We start from the raw sequence: 23,537 nt of genomic DNA on the forward strand, positions 1-23,537 counted from the left end.
TATACTGTCAGTTACTATGGCTAAGCTCATGAAAATATGGACTACTACACAGTGAACTTTTAAAGAAAAGTATGATATTTTGCTTATGTCTTATTCTTTATTTCCTTTGTGCCGTGTGCGGGTGATGCCGCGGGAGACTGATCGGATAATTCCCCTCTCTGAGGGTGACGCTACATCTTTAATTGCTAGTATCATTATAATGCAGGGGAGACATGCTGATAGCTTCCGTACTAATTTACTACAGCTGGAAATCCTTCATTCGTAGAGCTGTATGGAGCGAATCCTCACACCATGTCAATCCTTAATTCAAGATGTACTTTCATATCCCTGGGTGTGAGATAGTAATATTTATATTGTCTGCTGTTGGTCTCCCGGGGCGTCACTTGTGGGGGGCAAATTTTATTTAATTTATTTTATCTAGACAATTAAACTGGCTATGCCAATAATATTTACTCTCCTCTGATTTCTATGATGTGTGCGGTCTCATCCGGGGTCAGTGTAATATCTTTATATTGTGATCTCTAGACGCCACGTTTTAGCGGAGGTTATATCCCTGGTTGTACCTCTTGATCTGCTATATACTCCTCCTTAGGGCTCATGGTATATATGTCCTATAGATAACTTTACCTACTGTGTAGGCTATATCATTATGAAGTTACATCAAGCAACTAAGAGCTTTGTGTGATGCCGTGACTCTACTGCTTCCATAACACACGGCTGAGTATTGTCATATATATGACCCCGGAGGACTGACTGCTCTAATATCTGTGATAAGGGAATACTAGTGGAATTACATAATTTCCTCCTGATATATAATGGTAATGCCAAACACACAATATAAACTGCTACTTTATATAACGATTAAACTTATCTACGGGTAAGATGCATGTCTTTATCCCTTCTCATAGCCTGTAGTGACCCGTAGGTGTCACTATAACCCTAACTTGCAGACCAGACAGAAAATTCTCAATATAATAGAACACCTACAGTATAATAGAGGGTTAGGCCTCGTTCACATCTGCTGCGCTGAAAAACGTGTTAAAGCGCATAGTAAAAACCGCATGCGCTTGTGCGCGCTTTAGTCCGCGTTTCTATGCGTTGCGCTGCGCTTCTTTAAAGCACGTTTTGCTTACTGTAGCAGCAGCAGTTGTCAATAAAACTTTGTTTTTGTATGTAAATGTATTTTTTTCTCCAATTAGGGGTAAAAAACGCATGCGCTTCTATGCGCTTGTACGCGCTTCTATGCGCTAAAAAAGCGGACCCATTCACTTGCATTGATGTGCGCTTTACAGCTCAGCGCACAGAAATGCATGCAACACTACGTTTCTGTAACGCTGCTCAGCGCAGCGCATAGATGTGAACCAGCTACATTTAGTTACATGGAAAAATGAATACCTTGCTGATCGCACAGGGCAGTGCGCTGTGGAAAGCGCACAGAAACGGCCCTAATGTGAACGAGGCCTTACTTTAATGTCCATCTTAACTTCTTCCAGGAAGGTAGTTCTACTCTAAATGCCTTCCTTGGGCCAGTAACCGTTTTAATCAACGACATAGCCTTTAAAAGAACATTAGAGATATCTAGGATCTCTGTGGTTAGTCTCCTTAACCACTTCCCGACCGCCTAACGCACAGAGGCGGCCGGGAAGTGGAGCCCTGAAGGACCGGCTCACCCACAGAGGCGGCGGTCCTTCTAAGGGCATGGGCGGAGCGATCGCGTCATCCGTGACGCGATCCTCCGCTGGCGCCTGTCACCGCTCGCCCGCCGCAACATCCCGCCGGCTATACGGAAGCGCCGGCGGGATGTTAACCCCGCGATCGCCGCATACAAAGTGTATAATACACTTTGTAATGTTTACAAAGTGTATTATACAGGCTGCCTCCTGCCCTGGTGGTCCCAGTGTCCGAGGGACCACCAGGGCAGGCTGCAGCCACCCTAGTCTGCACCCAAGCACACTGATTTCTCCCCCCCCTGCCCCAGATCGCCCACAGCACCCATCAGACCCCCCCCTGCCCACCCCCCAGACCCCTGTTTGCACCCAATCACCCCCCTAATCACCCATCAATCACTCCCTGTCACTATCTGTCAACGCTATTTTTTTTTTATCCCCCCCCCTGCTCCCTGCCCCCTCCTGATCACCCCCCACCCCTCAGATTCTCCCCAGACCCCCCCCCCCAGACCACCCCCCCCCCTCAGACCACCCCCCCCTGTTTACTGTATGCATCTATCCCCCTGATCACCTGTCAACCACCTGTCAATCACCCGTCAATCACCCCCTGTCACTGCCACCCATCAATCAGCCCCTAACCTGCCCCTTGCGGGCAATCTGATCACCCCCCCCCCCCACACCAATAGATCGCCCACAGATCCGACATCAGATCACCTCCCAAATCCATTGTTTACATCTATTCTCTCCTCTAAACACCCACAAATTACCCATCAATCACCCATCATCACCCCCTATCACCACCTGTCACTGTTACCCATCAGATCAGACCCTAATCTGCCCCTTGCGGGCACCCAATCACCCGCCTACGCGCTCAGATTGCCCTCAGACCCCCCTTATCAATTCGCCTGCCAATCACCTGCCAATCACCTATCACCCATCAATCACCCGCTGTCACTGCCACCCATCAATCAGCCCCTAACCTGCCCCTTGCGGGCAAACTGATCACCCACCCACACCAATAGATCGCCCGCAGATCCGACATCAGATCACCACCCAAGCGCAGTGTTTCCATCTATTCTCTACCCTAAACACCCACTAATTACCCATCAATCACCCCCTGTCACTGCTACCTATCAGATTAGACCCCTATCTGCCCCTAGGGCACTCAATCACCCGCCCACACCCTCAGAATGCCCTCAGACCCCAGCCCTGATCACCTCGCCAGTGCATTGCTTGCATCTATTCCCCCCTCTAATCACACCTTGAGACACCCATCAATCACCTCCTGTCACCCCCTAGCACACCTACCCATCAGATCAGGCCCCAATTTGCCCCGTGTGGGCTCCTGATCACTCGGCCAAACCCTCAGATCCCCCTCAGACCCCCTTCCGATCACCTCCCCAGTGCATTGATTGCATCTATTTTCCCCTCTAACCACCCCCTGAGACACCCATCAATCACCTCCTGTCACCCCCCTAGCACTCCTATCCATCAGATCAGGCCCAATACAACCTGTCATCTAAAAGGCCACCCTGCTTATGACCGGTTCCACAAAATTCGCCCCCTCATAGACCACCTGTCATCAAAATTTGCAGATGCTTATACCCCTGAACAGTCATTTTGAGACATTTGGTTTCCAGACTACTCACGGTTTTGGGCCTGTAAAATGCCAAGGCGGTATAGGAACCCCACAAGTGACCCCATTTTAGAAAAAAAGACACCCCAAGGTATTCTGTTAGGTGTATGACGAGTTCATAGAAGATTTTATTTTTTGTCAAAAGTTAGCGGAAATTAATTTTTATTGGTTTTTTTTCACAAAGTGTCATTTTTCACTAACTTGTGACAAAAAATAAAATCTTCTATAAACTCGCCATACACCTAACGGAATACCTTGGGGTGTCTTCTTTCTAAAATGGGGTCACTTGTGGGGTTCCTATACTGCCCTGGCATTTTAGGGGCCCTAAACCGCGAGGAGTAGTCTAGAAAACAAATGCTTCAAAATGATCTGTGAATAGGACGTTGGGCCCCTTAGCGCACCTAGGCTGCAAAAAAGTGTCACACATGTGGTACCGCCGTACTCAGGAAAAGTAGTATAATGTGTTTTGGGGTGTATTTTTACACATACCCATGCTGGGTGGGAGAAATTTCTATGTAAATGGACAATTGTGTGTAAAAAAATCAAACAATTGTCATTTACAGAGATATTTCTCCCACTTAGCATGGGTATGTGTAAAAATACACCCCAAAACGCATTATACTACTTCTCCTGAGTACGGCGGTACCACATGTGTGGCACTTTTTTACACCCTAAGTACGCTAAGGGGCCCAAAGTCCAATGAGTACCTTTAGGATTTCACAGGTCATTTTGCGACATTTGGTTTCAAGACTACTTCTAACGGTTTAGGGCCCCTAAAATGCCAGGGCAGTATTGGAACCCCACAAATGACCCCATTCTAGAAAGAAGACACCCAAAGGTATTCCGTACGGAGTATGGTGAGTTCATAGAAGATTTTATTTTTTGTCACAAGTTAGCGGAAAATGACACTTTGTGAAAAAAAACTATTAAAATCAATTTCCGCTAACTTGTGACAAAAAAATAAAAACTTCTATGAACTCACCATACTCCTAACGGAATACCTTGGGGTGTCTTCTTTCTAAAATGGGGTCATTAGTGGGGTTCCTATACTGCCCTGGCATTTTAGGGGCCCTAAACCGCGAGGAGTAGTCTTGAAACAAAAATGACCTGTGAAATCCTAAAGGTACTCATTGGACTTTGGGCCCCTTAGTGCAGTTAGGGTGCAAAAAAGTGCCACACATGTGGTATCGCCGTACTCGGGAGAAGTAGTATAATGTGTTTTGGGGTGTATTTTTACACATACCAATGCTGGGTGGGAGAAACACCTCTGTAAATGACAATCTTTTGATTTTTTTTACACACAATTGTCCATTTACAGAGGTATTTCTCCCACCCAGCATGGGTATGTGTAAAAATACACCCCAAAACACATTGTACTACTTCTCCCGAGTATGGCGATACCACATGTGTGGCACTTTTTTGCACCCTAACTGCGCTAAGGGGCCCAAAGTCCAATGAGTACCTTTAGGATTTCACAGGTCATTTTGAGAAATTTCGTTTCAAGACTACTCCTCACGGTTCAGGGCCCCTAAAATGCCAGGGCAGTATAGGAACCCCACAAATGACCCCATTTTAGAAAGAAGACACCCCAAGGTATTCCGTTAGTAGTATGGCGAGTTCATAGAAGATTTTATTTTTTGTCACAAGTTAGCGGAAATTGATTTTAATTGTGTTTTTTCACAAAGTGTCATTTTCCGCTAACTTTTGCCAAAAAATAAAATCTTCGATGAACTCGCCATACTACTAACGGAATACCTTGGGGTGTCTTCTTTCTAAAATGGGGTCATTTGTGGGGTTCCTATACTGCCCTGGCATTTTAGGGGCCCTAAACCGTGAGGAGTAGTCTTGAAACGAAATTTCTCAAAATGACCTGTGAAATCCTAAAGGTACTCATTGGACTTTGGGCCCTTTAGCGCAGTTAGGGTGCAAAAAAGTGCCACACGTGGTATCGCCGTACTCAGGAGAAGTAGTATAATGTGTTTTGTGGTGTATTTTTACACATACCCATGCTGAGTGGGAGAAAGATCTCTGTAAATGGACAATTGTGTGTAAAAAAAATTAACAAATTGTCATTTACAGAGATATTTCTCCCACCCAGCATGGGTATGTGTAAAAATACACCCCAAAACACATTATACTACTTCTCCTGAGTACGGCAATACCACATGTGTGGCACTTTTTTGCAGCCTAACTGCGCTAAGGGGCCCAAAGTCCAATGAGCACCTTTAGGCTTTACAGGGGTGCTTACAATTTAGCACCCCCCAAAATGTCAGGACAGTAAACACACCCCACAAATGACCCCATTTTGGAAAGTAGACCCTTCAAGGTATTCAGAGAGGGGCATGGTGAGTCCGTGGCAGATTTCATTTTTTTTTTGTCGCAAGTTAGAAGAAATGGAAACTTTTTTTTTTTTTTCTCACAAAGTGTCATTTTCCGCTTACTTGTGACAAAAAATAATATCTTCTATGAACTCACTATGCCTCTCAGTGAATACTTTGGGATGTCTTCTTTCCAAAATGGGGTCATTTGGGGGGTATTTATACTATCCTGGAATTCTAGCCCCTCATGAAACATGACAGGGGGTCAGAAAAGTCAGAGATGCTTGAAAATGGGAAAATTCACTTTTTGCACCATAGTTTGTAAACGCTATAACTTTTACCCAAACCAATAAATATACACTGAATGGGGTTTTTTTTTTATCAAAAACATGTTTGTCCACATTTTTCGCGCTGCATGTATACAGAAATTTTACTTTATTTGAAAAATGTCAGCACAGAAAGTTAAAAAAATCATTTTTTTGTCAAAATTCATGTCTTTTTTGATGAATATAATAAAAAGTAAAAATCGCAGGAGCAATCAAATAGCACCAAAAGAAAGCTTTATTAGTGACAAGAAAAGGAGCCAAAATTCATTTAGGTGGTAGGTTGTATGAGCGAGCAATAAACCGTGAAAGCTGCAGTGGTCTGAATGGGAAAAAAAGTGGCCGGTCCTTAAGGGGTAGAAAGCCCTAGGTCCTCAAGTGGTTAAAGAGAACCCGAGGTGGGTTTGAAGAATATTATCTGCATACAGAGGCTGGATCTGCCTATACAGCCCAGCCTCTGTTGCTATCCCAAACCCCCCTAAGGTCCTCCTGCACTCTGCAATCCCCCACAAATCACAGCCACGCTGCTGACAAACAGCTTGTCAGAGCTGGCTGTGTTTATCTCTATAGTGTCAGTCTGCTGCTCTCCCCGCCTCCTGCAGAACTCCAGTCCCCGCCTGCATCCCTTCCCTCCCTGCTGATTGGAGGGAAGTAACGGGGGCAGGGACCGGAGCTATGCAGGAGGTGGGGGAGCAGCTGAGACTGACACTACAGATGTAAACACAGCCTCACAGCACGGCTGTGATTTATGAGGGATTGCAGAGTGCAGGGGGACCTTAGTGGGGTTTGGGATAGCAACAGAGGCTGGGCTGTATAGGCAGATCCAGCCTCTGTATGCAGATAACATTCTTTAAACACACCTCGGGTTCTCTTTAATGGTGTTCACTGTATGTTCATTACACACCTTCACTGCATAATGGCATACATTTCTATATTGTCCTATGATAACTATGTACTAAGAATATGATGTAGGTTAGTAATGTTCCATCCTACTCCTCCAGTAACGCTCAAGAGATTGTTAAGCAGTGAATAGGGTGTAATCTGGTTAAAGAGCTGTTTACTCTATACTGGTCCAGTTCTGTAGGCTCTTTATAAATGTTCTTTATTGTATCATGTTAATTCAAGGTTATCTATTAATGTTTGAAATGTTCAAGATATGCACCCCCAACTCAGATTGGGTTGGGCGCACTGGGCGGCAGTCCCTTTCGCATTGTCCGCTTCCCCTCAGAGGTGGTCTTAATTGAATATTATTGACTAAGTTAGTCCTAATTGAGTCTGACTACCTCTGCAATAGTTGTGATAGTTAGGGTGCAGACATGCTCTTTCCTGCGGTTTTGGTAAGAGGTGTAGGGTGGGGGGTTGTTGGGGTTCTGTTTCTCTTTTCTGTTCTTCTTCCTTCCTTTTTCTCTGACTTTGGGCTCATCTTCTGGTCATGTCCTGTTTGGTTGCTATTAATACTACTAAACATAGTAGTATACTTTACTACACCGCTAATAAGTATAATAAATAGGACAAATGGATACACTTAAATGTGTTTGTTGGAATACAAGAGGATTGGGATCCATAATTAAACGCTCCTTTGGCCTCAATTCACTTTATCAAACATTTGATAATTTACTTCATGGGTGAAATCTAATTTTGAATTCACTAAGGTGTTATATATTTATCGAATGTTTTACCGATAAAACGTTCAATAAATATATAACACCTTAGTGAATTCAAAATTAGATTTTACCCATGAGGTACATTATCAAACGTTTGATAAAGTGTTTGATAAAGCTCCGTGAATTGAGGCCTAGTCTTTAATTATCTGAAACAATATACTCCACATATTTGTGTTCTACTTGAAACACACTTGGTAGGGAACAAGCTTCTATCACTCAAACGTCCTTGGGTATCACATTACTATCACTCTACCTATTCCTCATATTGTAGAGGTGTCTCCATACATAAATCTATTCCCCTGAAGCTACTCATATTGTGATGACATGGGGCATTATATTCTACTTAACTTTGAACTATATGGTTTAGAATATACCATTGCAGATATATATACCTCCTCCAGTGAACAAACAGGTTCTATGTGATATTATTACCAACTCCTCCAAGTGGCATGGTGACAGACTTATCATAATGGGGGACTTCAATATAACAATGGACTCCTCTATTGATAGAACTGGGAGCTCCACTAGGGATGGTAATGATCTTAAAAACTGGGCAGAAGGTAATCAATTGCAGGATCTTTGGAGATGGAAACACCCTACACAAAAATCAGACACTTGCTTCTCCTCCGCACACAAATCTATGTCCCGCATAGATCTGGCTTTCGGTACGCCTCCGGTATTGGCCCAAGTTCACCCTATTGACATTTTGCTATCAGGTATCTCTGATCACGCTCCCATCTTACTTCACGCTCCCATCTTACTTACATTGACCTTCTCCACTAAGCCGAAATACTGACAATGGAGAATATCTCGCTTCTATATACAGTAAATGAACCCCTTATTCAACCTCTGATATCCCAGGCATTACGTAATTATTGGAACACCAATGCTAATTTGACTACTGACATCATGGTATGGGATGCGGGGAAGGCGGTTATTCGGGGACAATACATGTCTGAACTTAAGAACTATAAATCAAACTCCAGATCACACATATTAAGCCTTGAAAATAAAACCAAAGACGCTGAAAATACTTTTATTCAAGATAATACCACCGATAACTGGAATAAATGGCAACAGCTGATCAGGCAATGGAAACTCTCCCAATTTTCTATAACTAAAAATGCTCAGTTACACCAAACTCAACGCATTTTTGAGTTTGGCGATAAAAATAGTAAATTATGAGCATGGCTATCCAAGGATTCTGGCGGTTCTAATGTCATCCCTGCTATTCTGGACCAGAACAATCATCTCTTGGTTGACCCTGAACAAATTAATATAGCCTTTTCCACCTTTTATAAAACACTATACTCCTCCAAAGTTTGTTATTCTTCTGTGCAATCGGATACATATTTGTCTGATATTGATATGCCGAACCTTTCCGAGCAGCACAGCTTATTACTTGACAAACTAATTTCCATTGAGGAAGTTCAAGAAGCCATTGCTGAGCTTAAACCTAATAAAACTCCTGGCTCAGACGGTCTGCCCTCTGAATTTTACCATTGCTATACTGATTATTATATTGTAGCTCCTAAACTCTGCTTTTTGTTTAATGGGGTTCTGAAGGGACATTCTCTACCTGAGTCATTCTCGGAAGCTATAATAATACTTATACTTAAGTCTGGGAAGGATCCAACTCAGTGTGGGTCTTATAGACCAATATCATTGTTAAACACAGACGCCAAAATCCTTGCCAAAATACTAGCCAATAGGATCAAACCAGTAATAACTACATTAATACATGAGGACCAATCAGGCTTTATGCCCGGCAAGGGCACAGATATTAATCTGCGTCGGTTATTTACCAATATCTATGTGCCATCCTCGGTGTTCGGCCGTAGGGTTGTTGCCTCGCTGGACGCCGAGAAGGCATTTGACTCGGTAGAATGGCCATACTTGTGGGAAATTTTAAGTCGTTATGAGTTTGGCAACAAATTTATAAACTGGGTCCAAGCCTTATATCGGGCACCAAGGGCCAGGATTCGAACTGGTAATACTATCTCAGAACCTCTTTCACTACATCGATGTACTCAGGGATGCCCACTATCCCCATACCTATTTGCCCTTGCAATTGAACCCATGGCTTTTCTTATACGTGAATCTAACCAATTTCGGGGAATTCCAATTGGTTGTATTGAAGAGAGAATATCTCTATATGCAAACAATACCTTACTTTACTTGGGTGACCCAGAACACTCCTTAACTACAGCACTAGAAATCATTACAACTTTTGAGTCATTTTCTGGGCTTAAGGTTAATCAGGATAAGTCTGTTATCATACCTTTGGATAATATCCAACCTATGTCCCCAGTCTCTTGCAATGGGTATCGGAATTTAAGTATCTAGGTACTGTATATACTCGGATACAAGTCGACCTCATGTATAAGTCGACCCCAACATTTGACCCTCTTAAACAGGAATTTATTAATTACTCAAATATAAGTCTGTGCAGCAAAGTTAAGGGCTGTGTGGCCCTTCTAGCAGTGTGGCCCCTTTGTCCCCCTGGCTGTGTGGGCCCTCTAGTAGTGTGTCCTCTGTGTCCCACTGGCTGTGTGGCTTCTGTGTCCCCCTGGCTGTGTGGCTTCTGCTGTATAGCCCCCGTTTCCCCTGGCTGTGTGGCTTCTGCTGTGTGGCCCCTGTTTCCCCTGGCTTTGCGGCTTCTGCTGTGTGGCTTCTGTGTCCCCCTGGCTGTGTGGCTTCTGCTGTGTGGCCCCTGTTTCCCCTGGCTGTGCGGCTTCTGCTGTGTGGCTTCTGTGTCCCCCTGGCTGTGTGGCTTCTGCTGTGTGGCCCCTGTTTCCCCTGGCTGTGTGGCTTCTGCTGTGTGGCTTCTGTGTCCCCCTGGCTGTGTGGCTTCTGTGTCCCCCTGGCTGTGTGGCCTCTGTGTCCCCCTGGCTGTGTGGCCTCTGTGTCCCCCTGGCTGTGTGGCCTCTGTGTCCCCCTGGCTGTGTGGCCTCTGTGTCCCCCTGGCTGTGTGGCCTCTGTGTCTCCTGGCTGTGTGGCCTCTGTGTCCCCTGGCTGTGTGGCCCCTCTTTCCCCTGGCTGTGTGGCTTCTGCTGTGTGGCCCGTTTCCCCTGGCTGTGTGGCCCGTTTCCCCTGGCTGTGTGGCCCGTTTCCCCTGGCTGTGTGGCCAGTTTCCCCTGGCTGTGTGGCCAGTTTCCCCTGGCTGTGTGGCCAGTTTCCCCTGGCTGTGTGGCCCCTGTTTCCCCTGGCCGTGTGGCTTCTGCTGTGTGGCCCCTGTTTCCCCTGGCTGTGTGGCCTCTGTGTCCCCCTGGCTGTGTGGCTCATGCTGGGTGGCCCCTGTGTCCTGCTGGCTGTGTGGCTCCTGCTGTGAGGCCCCTGTGCCCCCCTGCCTGTGCAGTCACTGGTGGGCAATAGCTATCCCCTGTCTCCCCTTCCTAGCAGTGTTAGCAGAGAGCTTGCTAAAACGCCCCCCTCCCTCCCACTACCATGCAAAGAGGCCTCTTCTCTCTCTATCTCTCCCCCCTCTGTGTGATCGCTGAAGCCAGCAATCGCTCACTGAGCTATCCAGTGTTCCGATCTGATAACAAAAGCAGACAGTTTACTGAAAATCCCTCTCCCTCCCACCACCACGCAAAGGAGCCTCTTATCTCTATCTCTCCCGCCATGTGTAATCGCTAAAGTGGAAGCTTCTCACTCAAACTAATCCATCCGATCACAGCGCTCTTCTTCCTGAGTTCCTGTAGTCACGCTGACTGGGCTGTGTATGCATAAGCTACAGCTTCCGATGTCATGTGATACATGAAGTCACATGACAGGAGCCGTAGCTGTGAGCTCATGCATACACAGCCCAGCCAGCGTGACTGACTACAGAGAGCTGCGCTCGGATGGATTAGTGAGTGAGAAGCTTCCACTTTAGCGATTCCACAGGGGGGAGAGATAGACAAGAGGCTCCTTTGCATGGTGGTGGGAGGGAGGGGGATTTTAAATAAACTGTCTGCTTTGCATTACAGGAAGGGGGAGAGAAAGAGGTGCCTCCCCCATTCCTGGCTATAAGTGGGGAAATTTTGGACTATCTCGAGTATAAGGCGACCCCCCCACTTTTATACTTTGAGTCAGTCCAAAATTTCTCGACTTATAGCCGAGTATATACAGTATCTTGATAACCTGTCAAGATTACCATAGGCTCAATGTTGAACCGGTAGTAAAGGCCTTTCGGAAGAAAACCCAAATCTGGAAAAACCTACCACTTTCCGTTATTGGGAAAAACAATATTTTTAAAATTATCTATCTACCTAAATTCTTATATGTTCTTCGTAATACGCCAGGTACAATTTCCAAGAAATTCTTTAAAAACCTACACTCCTTAATCTCAACCTTTATCTGGACAGGTCAAACCCCTAAAATTGCCCTTAACACATTACAACTATCCATAGATCAAGGGGTCTGGCCCTTCCCAATATGCAACTATACTATTACGCGGCAGTATTAGTCACAGCTAGATGGTGGTTTGCACAAGATAAATATAACCCTGTAGTGTAGTAGAGGCGGCCTGTTTAGGCTTACGCTATTACTATTTAGAGGCACCTCAAATGATGAACGTTGTATTATTCCAATACAATCAGTCTGTAAGGTCTGGTCTGATGTGGTTAAATACCTAGGTGTTGGAAATCAAATTTTACCCTTATACCCCTATATGGGATAAGCCTAACCTACAACACTTCACGCAAATTCCAGACCCCAAAATTTGGGCCAAAGCAGGCATTAAAAACCTACAACACATTATCAATAATGGTTCACTCTCTGCCTTTAATGATTTGAAGCAAATATTCCCCATTACCAATAAAATGTTCTTCCATTATCTACAGCTCAGACATGCCTTTTCAGCACAATTTCCCGATGGTGCCCCTACTTTGGAAGCAAATGCTCTTGAACAACTCCTTATGACACAGTATCTAGACAATCCCTTATCAGTAATCTATTTGGCAATACTATCTTACAACAATGACAAACTTCTTTGTTGTCAAGAAAAATGGAATCAAGGTCTTGTGTTAATGGTCTAGATCCTAGGTTCTCAACGTGTGGTACGCGTACCCCAGGGGTTACTTCTGATGGTTCCAGGGGGTACTCAGGCTTGATATACTTAACCAAGAATAACAAATTTATAGTTTTAGAAAATAACTCTTATTTAAAAAACACCGAATTGGTATTTTAGCTACTTAAAAGATATAGTAAATGCTTGGAAATTGTTTAGAACCAATTATCATGTACTACAATTAAATATATATTTGTCAAGGGGTACTTGTGATAATGTTTACTATGCTAGGGGGTACTTGGTGAATACAGGGTTTTAAAAGGGGTACATACCAATAAAATATTGAGAAACACTGGTCTAGGTAACACGGACTAGGAGGATATTTTAGAAGATTTTGTGAAAATTCCCATTGCAGCCAGAGATAGACTGATGCAGTTTAAATTCTTACACAGAACATACTTTACTCCTGTGAGGATGTATAGTATCTGCAGTGCAAACAATCCAATATGTCCCAAATGCTCCATAGAAGATGGCACCTTGTTCTACATGTTCTGGAGCTGTGATAAAATTAACTCTTTTTGGAACAATATATTTATTATTATAAATGAAATTTTGGATTCCCATCTTGATTGTACACCTAAACTAGCACTTACTAGGCCTATTTAACGAACCCTCATGTAATAAGCATACTCAATATTTGGTACGTATCTTAAGCTTTTATGCTCGGAAGGAAATATTAAGGGTCTGGAAGAGAGATTCCATCCCATCTATAAACTATTGGAAACGGTCAATATAGCCCTTCCGCTTTATCAAATGACATACAAAAACCAAAATTGTCCGCAAAGATTCAATAAAATTTTGGCACCATGGTATAACAACATTACCACAGCTGGATCTAACCCAGAAATGTAATGCTTCACCTCTCTATACTGCTGCATACAATGTGTTAATCTGTGGTATTGGTAGTTTCTAGGGATGGGCTGGGAAATGGGCTCGGAGTCTTCTTTTCTCTTCCTTCTTCTCTCTTTTCTTCTTTTTCTTCTTCCATTATTTTCTCTCCTCACTTTCTTCTCTGTTCTCTCCTTCCTTGACAGCACGGTTTCTCCTTATCCATGATAGGTATACTTGCTCATATTAATGACCTATATTCTACGCTTGGGCTCTGTTTTTTATATGTAATGATTTACATAACACCCATTGTAATGATAAAACACGAGACTGTTATCATTTGCCACTGTTACTTAATTATTATTGTTCTCTCCTGCATGTATGAGTTTAGTGCTTTCAGTTCTGTATCTTGCTTTCTTTATTGAAAAATAAAAATTGATTTGTTAAAAAAAAGAGAGAAGATTGCCGATGCAGAAACAAAGATAAAGTCAATTTTAGAAAATCATCCATCATCTGTGACTAATCACAAGTGTGAGTTGATCTCTCAGTTGTCAGCTGACTGCCTCGGCTGAGCAGCTATTTTGTAAACACAGGATGTTGACCCTATGTCTGCTTCGATGACAGCAGGAAGTAGACACACTGCAGATTTATTGAAGGATTTCTATCAGCTGTAACAAATGTTTTTCTTTAAAGGTTACAGTATTATGCTGTTGATTATCTTTTAGAGCGGAGAGGAAGTTCTGAGTTCTAATGTTAAATGTCCCATCAGTGCAAGTTATACATTACCTGTCTGCGGCCTCGGCTTGTCCTCCTGCTGGCTCTGGGCACACTCCACTCTACATACATGCGTGCCCCACGTGGTTAGCTAGAAAGGGCTCACATATGACATCAAATGTCACACGCATGACCTCGTTACTAGGCAACCATGGGGGGTGCGTGTATGGAGAACAGAGTGCGCACGGACATTTAATAGGGGTATAGCATCGGAGCAGCAAGGCGGTCAGATGTGGTGTTGCAAGGCAGATTTCGGATTGATTACATGCTGAAATTGTTGGAGAATCTCCATGCGGTGTATGGGCAGCCAACACATCTCTTTGTCGAATCTGCCCATCTTCGCTAGATGTTTGGCTACCTTTGATACCTTTTTGCTAGCCACACACGATGAGACTTTCTGGCAGATTTCCTGCAAGATCGATTATTACCAACATGTCGGGCATTACAAGTCAGCAATGCATGCCACACTGCTCAGGGGGGGCGGGATGGCAGCCCACAGCCCACTCCATCACCACATGCACAATTTTACCACAGCAGTCACCACTTGTATATAAGCCGAGACACCCACTTTTTTGGGCCCAAAAATTCAGCTGATACACTAGTGTGTTTGGTAATTAAATTTTACAGAGTCATACTGTGTCTTATCACATTTTCAGGTGTCAATGATAAGAGATATTAGAGAAAGGGAAATCCGCATCTACACTGATGCAGGAAGGATTTGCAGACCACTTCTAATTGTAGAAAAGCAAAAGTTGTTGCTGAAAAGAAGGCACATTGACCAACTAAAAGAGCGGGAGTATAATAATTACAGGTAAGTTGTTGTTGTTTTTTTCTCTCTCTCTTTTATACGTACTTGTCCAACTCTAACTAAAAGCCTGTTAAGCACAATGATATTTTTATGTATGTGCTTGTGCTTTGTGGGAGTCATTTTTCACACTTGTACATGTCAAACAGAAATACTGTGCAAACAAGTAGTATTCTTGCTCACACTGTTAAGGACTAGTTTACACTGGGCGATTTTTCAGCACTCTGCTGATTGCCGGCGATCAGCAAAGCGCTGCCACTAATCAGTGATGATCACCTGAGGCTGTTACGAGTAATCACAAGTGATTACTCATGATTCAAATGAAGTTTAATTGTTGCAGGTGTGTGGCGGAGATACAAGGGGTTAGTTCTCCATAACTCTGCCGTCCGCCCTGCGCTCCAAAGAGTGTGCTGGCGTCCTATTGGTCGCATTGCAAGCCTCACACCGGAGCACTTCCATCTTCAAGTAGGAGATAACGCAGGAGAAAAAGTTAATTGCATATGGGCAATTGTGTTAGTAAATTCTAACTTTTAAGCATTAGTGTACCTCTGTGTTTTTTTAAATGAACACCAAAGATTAATTTTAACTAAACAATATGATATAGTTGTAGAGTAGATGTTAAATAGAAATCAAAACTAGTCCTTGGTAAGAGTACTTGAAGAAGGTGCAGACGGAAACAAAGAACACCAATCAGACCTTAGACAGCCTAACATCTAAAGGTACATCTAATGGTGGCCACTAATGATCTAATCTTTGTCCAGTCTTAACAAATCTATGCAGTAGAAGGGTAAACTGCAAATATATTGAATAGATACTTTAGGCAGCCCTTCATATTACAGTACATAGGAATGGTAAAATTGGGCATAAAAGATTGGATCATTGGGCCACCAAAAGGGAAAGTGAGGGGATTCTTCCTTTATTCCACATTATTCATGCACGATCTGAACCAGGTTTTATTGTTTTAATATTGATGATTTTGGCATACAGCTCATGAAAACCCCAAATTCCGATCTCAAAAAATTTGCATATCATGAAAAGGTTCTCTAAACGAGCTATTAACCTAATCATCTGAATCAACTAATTAACTCTAAACACCTGCAAAAGATTCCTGAGGCTTTTAAAAACTCCCAGCCTGGTTCATTACTCAAAACCGCAATCATGGGTAAGACTGCCGACCTGACTGCTGTCCAGAAGGTCATCATTGACACCCTCAAGCAAGAGGGTAAGACACAGAAAGACATTTCTGAATGAATAGGCTGTTCCCAGAGTGCTGTATCAAGGCACCTCAGTGGGAAGTCTGTGGGAAGGAAAAAGTGTGGCAGAAAGCGCTGCACAACGAGAAGAGGTGACCGGACCCTGAGGAAGATTGTGGAGAAGGACCAATTCCAGACCTTGGGGGACCTGCGGAAGCAGCGGATGGAGTATGGAGTAGAAACATCCAGAGCCACCGTGTACAGGCGTGTGCAGGAAATGGGCTACAGGTGCTGCATTTCCCAGGTCAAGCCACTTTTGAACCAGAAACAGCAGCAGAAGTGCCTGAGCTGGGCTACAGAGATGCAGCACTGGACTGTTGCTCAGTGGTCCAAAGTACTTTTTTCGGATGAAAGCAACTTTTGCATGTCATTCGGAAATCAAGGTGCTAGAGCCTGGAGGAAGACTGGGGAAAGGGAAATGCTAAAATGCCTGAAGTCCAGTGTCAAGTACCCACAGTCAGTGATGGTCTGGGGTGCCATGTCAGCTGCTGGTGTTGGTCCACTGTGTTTTATCAAGGGCAGGGTCAATGCAGCTAGCTATCATGAGATTTTGGAGCACTTCATGCTTCTATCTGCTGAAAAGCTTTATGGAGATGAAGATTTCATTTTTTAGCATGACCTGGCACCTGCTCACAGTGCCAAAACCACTGGTAAATGGTTTACTGACCATGGTATTACTGTGCTCAATTGGCCTGCCAACTCTCCTGACCTGAACTCCATAGAGAATCTGTGGGATATTGTGAAGAGAAAGTTGAGAGACGCAAGACCCAACAATGGATAAGTTTAAGGCCGCTATCAAAGCGTCCTGGGCCTCCATAACACCTGAGCAGTGCCACAGGCTGATTGCCTCCATGCCACGCCGCATTGAAGCAGTCATTTCTGAAAAAGGATTCCCGACCAAGTATTGAGTGCATAACTGAACATAATTATTTGAATGTTGACTTTTTTTTGTTTTAAAAACACTTTTCTTTTATTGGTCGGATGAAATATGCTAATTTTGTGAGATGGGAATTTTGGGGTTTTCATGAGCTGTATGTCAAAATCATCAATATTAAAACAATAAAAGGCTTGAACTACTTCAGTTGCGTGTAATGAACCTAAAATATATGAAAGTCTGTTTATCAGTACATTACAGAAAATAATGAACTTTATCACAATATTCTAATTTTTGAGAAGGCCCGGTGTGTGTGTGTGTGTGTGTGTGTGTGTGTGTGTGTGTGTGTATATATATATATATATATATATATATATATATATATATATATATATTTATTATAGTACTATTGTGTAACTTAATTTCTAGTCATGAACCCCAAATGTAATAGCTTGTCAAAATAATTGATTTTATTAGCAAAGGGAGTGCATATATTTGCATATGACATTTGCATAAACCTGCAGCAGTGCAGAATTATTTGCATCTCTTTGACCATCCCTACTAGTGACAAAACTATACATCAGGCTTGATTCTTATCGCTGAGATGTTATTTATTTTATATAAAACACTCCTGTATACACATCGGATATATAGTCACAATCCAATATGTATATCAGATTTTAAAAATACAGTGACTTCTTTATTGCAGCAGCACAAATAACTTGTTTTTTGATTGGCTCATTTAATCTTTGTGGACTACAGTATATAGAAGTTATTTGTAACTATTATTTGAGAGATAGAACATGTTATCATATTTCTTTTAATTACAGATTAAATTTATTAGTATTTGGAGCATTTTTTCCTGACTCAGACTCCAGGTACCCAAAAATTGCCCAGGGCTCCTTTAAAGCTGAACTGTAGTATCCTAAAAAAAATAAGCTTCACTTACCTGGGCCCCCTGCAGCCGACCTGTGCTCACAAAGTTACCATATGATGCTCCGTTCCCAAGCCGCATCTCACTTTTTCATACAATCCTTCAGGGCAAGGTGAGACGTCGCTCCTCCCAGACGCCGGAACAGACAGCACTCCCCCTATAAAAAAGTCACATGGTCAGTACACCCTCAGTGCTGTTTGTTCCTGCGTCCAGGCAGGTTGGCATCTCCCCTGGGAGTGGGACCTGTGTGCTGGGCTGCAGGTTGCATTCCTTAGGGTGGGCTGAGACTGTGGCACTGAGGCAGTCTAGCCCATCGTCCCATGCTGGAACTTTTGTGGGACTTGCCTACCTTTCTTCCCCTATGAGGGGCAGCAAGAGTAGAGGGCGTGGAGGCTTCCCCTGGTGATCGGTGGAGCGGAGACCGGAGGTAAGCGGCAGCTGACGGTGCAGAGCGGGTCTGTTTGCACGTGCAGAGAAGTGCTTACTCTTCCTGGTCGGATGCGAACGGATGTGCGCATGTCGCCTCCGTGACGCATAGTTTCCGGCGGGTAGGCCGGAACTCGCGTCTTATTGGAGGCTGGCTGTCTGTCTCTGTCTCTTCCGGTCCCGCCTCTCCTACACTGATTGCCGGAAGATATTTCAGGGGAAAGCCGCGCGGCTGCAGTCGGTGAGAGACAGCGTCTTGGGCTGGATGTGGACAGATCATGTCGGCCACAGACAAGACGGAAGGCAGCTCAACGGCTCAGAAGGTGAGATGGCTGAATCTCGTTCTGGGGCTGTTTGTATATTTGCTCACTTTGATAGCATTTAGAGAGGGGCTATCTCTGATGTTATTTGTTTTTTGGGCTATGTATTTCAGGTGAAAGGGTCAGAGTCGGCTGACAAGACCAGGCCTCCACCTACATACAAAAGATGTCCAGTGTGTAATGCTAAATTGGCGTTGCCATATGCAAAGACCTTATGCCAATTATGTATGGATAAGGTTATGGGGGAGCAATCAGGTCCTTCTGTGCAGGACACTTTGAAAGCATTTAGAGAGGAGATTAATGCCTCATTAGAATCATTTAAATCATCCCTCTCTAGTTCAGGACAGTCATCATCACAGGATGTTGGTGTGGTGCCTGCTCTAGGAACTGATAGTCTGGAAGTCACGGAGACAGGGGTCAGCTCTGATGATTCGGACAATAGAGAGATAGACTCAGAGTCAAACTCTAGATTTAAGTTTCGCATTGAGGATACTGAGATGTTGATTGCAGCTATCAATGATACTTTAGAAATAAATAAGGATAATTCAGCTAGCCTTTCTGTCCATGATCAATTGTACAAAGGTATGGAAGAAAGGGAAGGGCTGGTGTTTCCTGTGCATAAGGCTATCAAACAGTCCATACTGAAGGAATGGACTGATCCAAAAAAAAGACTTTTATTATCCAAAGCATTAAAACGAAGGTTTCCGTTTTCTGCAGAGGATACTACTCTTTGGGATAGATGTCCTAAATTAGACACCCCGTTTTCCCAGGTAACAAAGCAGGGAGATCTGGCGTTTAAAGATCTTGGAGATCTTAAAGATCCGATTGACAAAAAATTGGACGCGTATCTTAAACGGTCTTGGGAAGCTAGTGCTACGTCGTTCAGACCAGCAGTTGCTTCTACCTGTGTGGCGAGGACACTTGAATTATGGATTAATCAGTTAAAGTCTAGCATTTTAGCGGGTGCCTCGGTGGAGCAATTATTAAATTCTATTACAATTTTGCTCAAAGCCGCGGCATATTTGGCCGATGCTTCGGCCGAATTGGTTAGGTTCACGGCTAGGTCCACAGCCTTGATAAATGTTTGCCGTAGAGCCTTGTGGCTGAAAACTTGGGATGGCAATCTTACATCAAAAAATAGGTTATGTGGCGTTCCGTTCACAGGAGACCTTCTCTTTGGTCCGGAGCTGGACTCAGCTCTGGAGAGGACTTCTAATAAAAAGAAAACGTTCCCTAGAAAGCAGAAATTGGTGCCTAATAAAACTTTTTTTCGTAGGCCCAAAATTAATCAAAGGGAGCAGGCAAAAGATCAAAAGAAAGGTAAAAGATGGACTTTTGATAGATCAGGAAAGGGGGGTTTCAGAGCTAAGGCTCTTGAAGCCCCGTCTAAACCGCAGTGACTCTTTTCTGGCGGTGGGGGGAAGATTAAGATACTTTTACCACGCGTGGAGTCAGTTGACGAAAAGTCCATTCATTCGTCAGCTGATTCGATTCGGGTATCGCATAGAATTTGCCCACCCTCCTCCGTCGAGATATGTACTATCAGAGCCACCAAGAGACCCAGCTCTGGCTCCAGAGATTCTGGAGATCTTGCAAAATATGTTGGATCAAAAGGTAATTCGAAAAGTACCACTAAAAGAGCAAAAGAAGGGGTTTTATTCGACAATTTTTGTAGTAAAAAAACCCTCAGGGAAGTACAGATTGATTCTAAATCTGAAGACCCTGAATCCATTCATGAAGAAGAAAAGATTTCGGATGGAATCAATTTTTTCCGTGAGGGATCTGTTGTTTCCAGGAGCGTTCATGGCGTCTCTGGATTTAAGAGACGCTTACTGGCACGTTCCGTTTCACGTAAAGTCACAGGAATTCCTGAGGTTTGCGGTAAAGGTAAACGGGGTTGTGATGCATTTCCAATTCGTTTGCCTCCCGTTTGGAATAACTTCTGCCCCAAGAATGTTCACCAAAATTCTGGGAGTAGCATTAATTCCTATAAGAGAAAAGTCGGTACTGGTGATTCCATACCTAGACGACTTACTGTTATTAGCCAATTCAGTGGAGGAGATGGAAAACGTATTAAAGGTAGTTTCCAACTACCTTCAGTCTCTGGGTTGGATCATCAATCTGGACAAGTCATCACTTGTTCCGAGTCAGAAAATAATTTTTCTGGGAATATTAATAGACTCAACAAGTCAGAAAATGTTCCTTCCACCGGAAAAGGTGGTGAAATTAAAAGGAGCTGTGCAAGGTTTACAGAAAGACCCGAATCCATCCTTGAGAACGATTTCTCGAGTGGTGGGTCTAATGTCTTCCACAATGGTGGCAGTACCGTGGGCGTTAGCTCATTTGCGGAAGTTACAGACATTTCTACTACAAAACTGGGACGGGCGTCCTCAGACGCTGGATTTCAAGGTATGCATCACAGAAACTGTTGTGTTATCTCTTCAGTGGTGGTTGATGGAATCAAATCTTGTGAAGGGCAGTCTTTGGAGAAATCCAACAGACTTCATCCTAACTACGGATGCAAGTTCGTGGGGATGGGGGGCCCACATAGGACACAAAGCGTTTCAGGGGAAGTGGACAAAAACCGAATCCCTAAGGTCATCCAATTGGAGGGAGCTAAAAGCGGTGCAGTTGGCTTTACTGGAGTTACAGTCGACAGTAAACCAGTCGCATCTACTGATTCAGTCAGACAATATGACTCTAGTGGCATTCATAAACAAGCAGGGAGGCACGCGATCCCCGTTATTACAGGAGGAAGCGGAGAAAATTTTATCATGGGCAGAAAGCCATGTATTATCCTTGAGAGCACTTCATCTCAAGGGAACATTAAATATGGATGCAGACAAGCTGAGCAGGAACAGGCTTCTATCCTCAGAGTGGTCTCTGAACAAGGAAGTGTTCCGGTATATAACAGAAAGATGGGGAATGCCAACAATAGATTTGTTTGCAACAGAGGAAAATTGTCAGGTCAAACAATTTTTTTCGTTGAATCCGAGGGACAATTGTATGGGAGTGGATGCGCTCAATCAGAAATGGGATTTCCCCCTTCTGTATGCATTCCCACCACTGACTCTAATTCCGGCAGTACTAGACAAATGGAGAAGTTGCAGAGCTCCGATGATAATGATTGCTCCGATCTGGCCAAGAAGGAGTTGGTTTGCAAGGATCAGGTATCTGTCGTCAGGGGAGCCTTGGCGACTTCCAGAAAGACCAGACTTACTCTATCAGGGGGAAATATGGCATCCTCATCCAGGCAGTCTGAGTCTGGCGGTTTGGATCCTGAGCTAGTGTTGCTTAGGAAGATGTGGTGTCGGATAAGACGGCTGGTACTTTGATTTCCAGCCGTAAAGAGGTGACAAGAAAAATTTACTTGAAATACTGGAAAACTTTTCATTCCTGGTTAAAAGACTCAGTTTGATAGCCTTTCCATTCCAGCGGTTTTGGATTTTCTCCAAGACGGTTGGGAAAAAAGAATATCAGTCAGTACTTTGAAAGTACAGATTTCAGCCTTGTCGGCTTTTTCAGGCGTTCCAATTTCTTCCTCACCTTTGATTATAAGGTTTATAAAAGCAGTGTCTAGGAAAGTTCCAATATTTAAGCCGTATGTTTCACCTTGGGATCTGTCTGTAGTTCTAAACGGTTTGTGTAAGAGTCCGTTTGAGCCTTTGCAGAATGCGTCATTAAAGTTGTTGACTTTTAAAACCGTGTTTCTGGTGGCAGTGACTACGGCAAGGAGAGTGAGTGAGATCCAAGCCTTATTAATAAAGAGCCCGTATTTTCAGGATTTTCAGGATAGACTTATTCTTCAGACGGATCCTAAATTTTGTCCCAAAGTTATGTCAAAATTTCATAGGTCACAAGATATTGTGCTGCCTACTTTTTCGGTAAACCCAAAAAGTGAGAAAGAAGAGTTTTTTCACATGTTAGATGTTAGGAGATGTGTATTAGAATATATAGACAGAATTGCAAATATTAGGAAATCAGATTCCTTATTTATTCTGCATTCAAGTAGGAACTTGGGTCAGAGGGCTTCAAAATCCACTATAGCCGGTTGGATCAAGCTAGCTATTGTTGAGGCATATAAGATTATGGGAGCTGAGGTTCCAGCATCATTTAAAGCACACTCCACTAGAGCTATGGCAACGTCATGGGCTAATCATGCAGGCGCTTCACCTGAGCAGATTTGTAAAGCGGCTACGTGGTCAAGCTTTTCAACATTTATTCGTCATTATCGTATTGATGCAATGTCGGCTAATGACCAAGCGTTTGGAAGAAAAGTTCTCCAAGCGGTGGTCCCACCCTGAGGTTGTATTACTTGTTAATCGTCTCACCTTGCCCTGAAGGATTGTATGAAAAAACCAGAGTTAGTACCTGCTAACGATGTTTTGAACAATCCTTCAGGGCAACGATCCCACCCGGGTGTTAGTGTTTTGTCTGTGTGAAATAGTGGCACATTGTGGGTTAGTGGTTGTTCACCTGTCCGGTACTTGGCTTAACGCACTGAGGGTGTACTGACCATGTGACTTTTTTATAGGGGGAGTGCTGTCTGTTCCTGCGTCTGGGAGGAGCGACGTCTCACCTTGCCCTGAAGGATTGTTCAAAACATCGTTAGCAGGTACTAACTCTGGTTTTCACTTCACACAGTTGGAGTGCACTGCACTT

The 23,537-nt window shown here is 43.7% G+C and overlaps 1 protein-coding gene across 1 annotated transcript in view; it reads left to right on the plus strand.

Moving 5' to 3' along the window:
* Positions 1-23,537, plus strand: part of POLR2B (RNA polymerase II subunit B) — a 470,934-nt gene that overhangs the window by 190,706 nt on the left and 256,691 nt on the right. The window contains exon 9 of the mRNA XM_068233836.1: positions 14,920-15,074. Coding sequence (XP_068089937.1) covers positions 14,920-15,074 — 155 coding nt within the window. The remainder of the gene's footprint in view (positions 1-14,919; positions 15,075-23,537) is intronic.

This window comes from Hyperolius riggenbachi, chromosome 1 (assembly GCF_040937935.1).
Source record: "Hyperolius riggenbachi isolate aHypRig1 chromosome 1, aHypRig1.pri, whole genome shotgun sequence".
NCBI lineage: Eukaryota > Metazoa > Chordata > Amphibia > Anura > Hyperoliidae > Hyperolius > Hyperolius riggenbachi.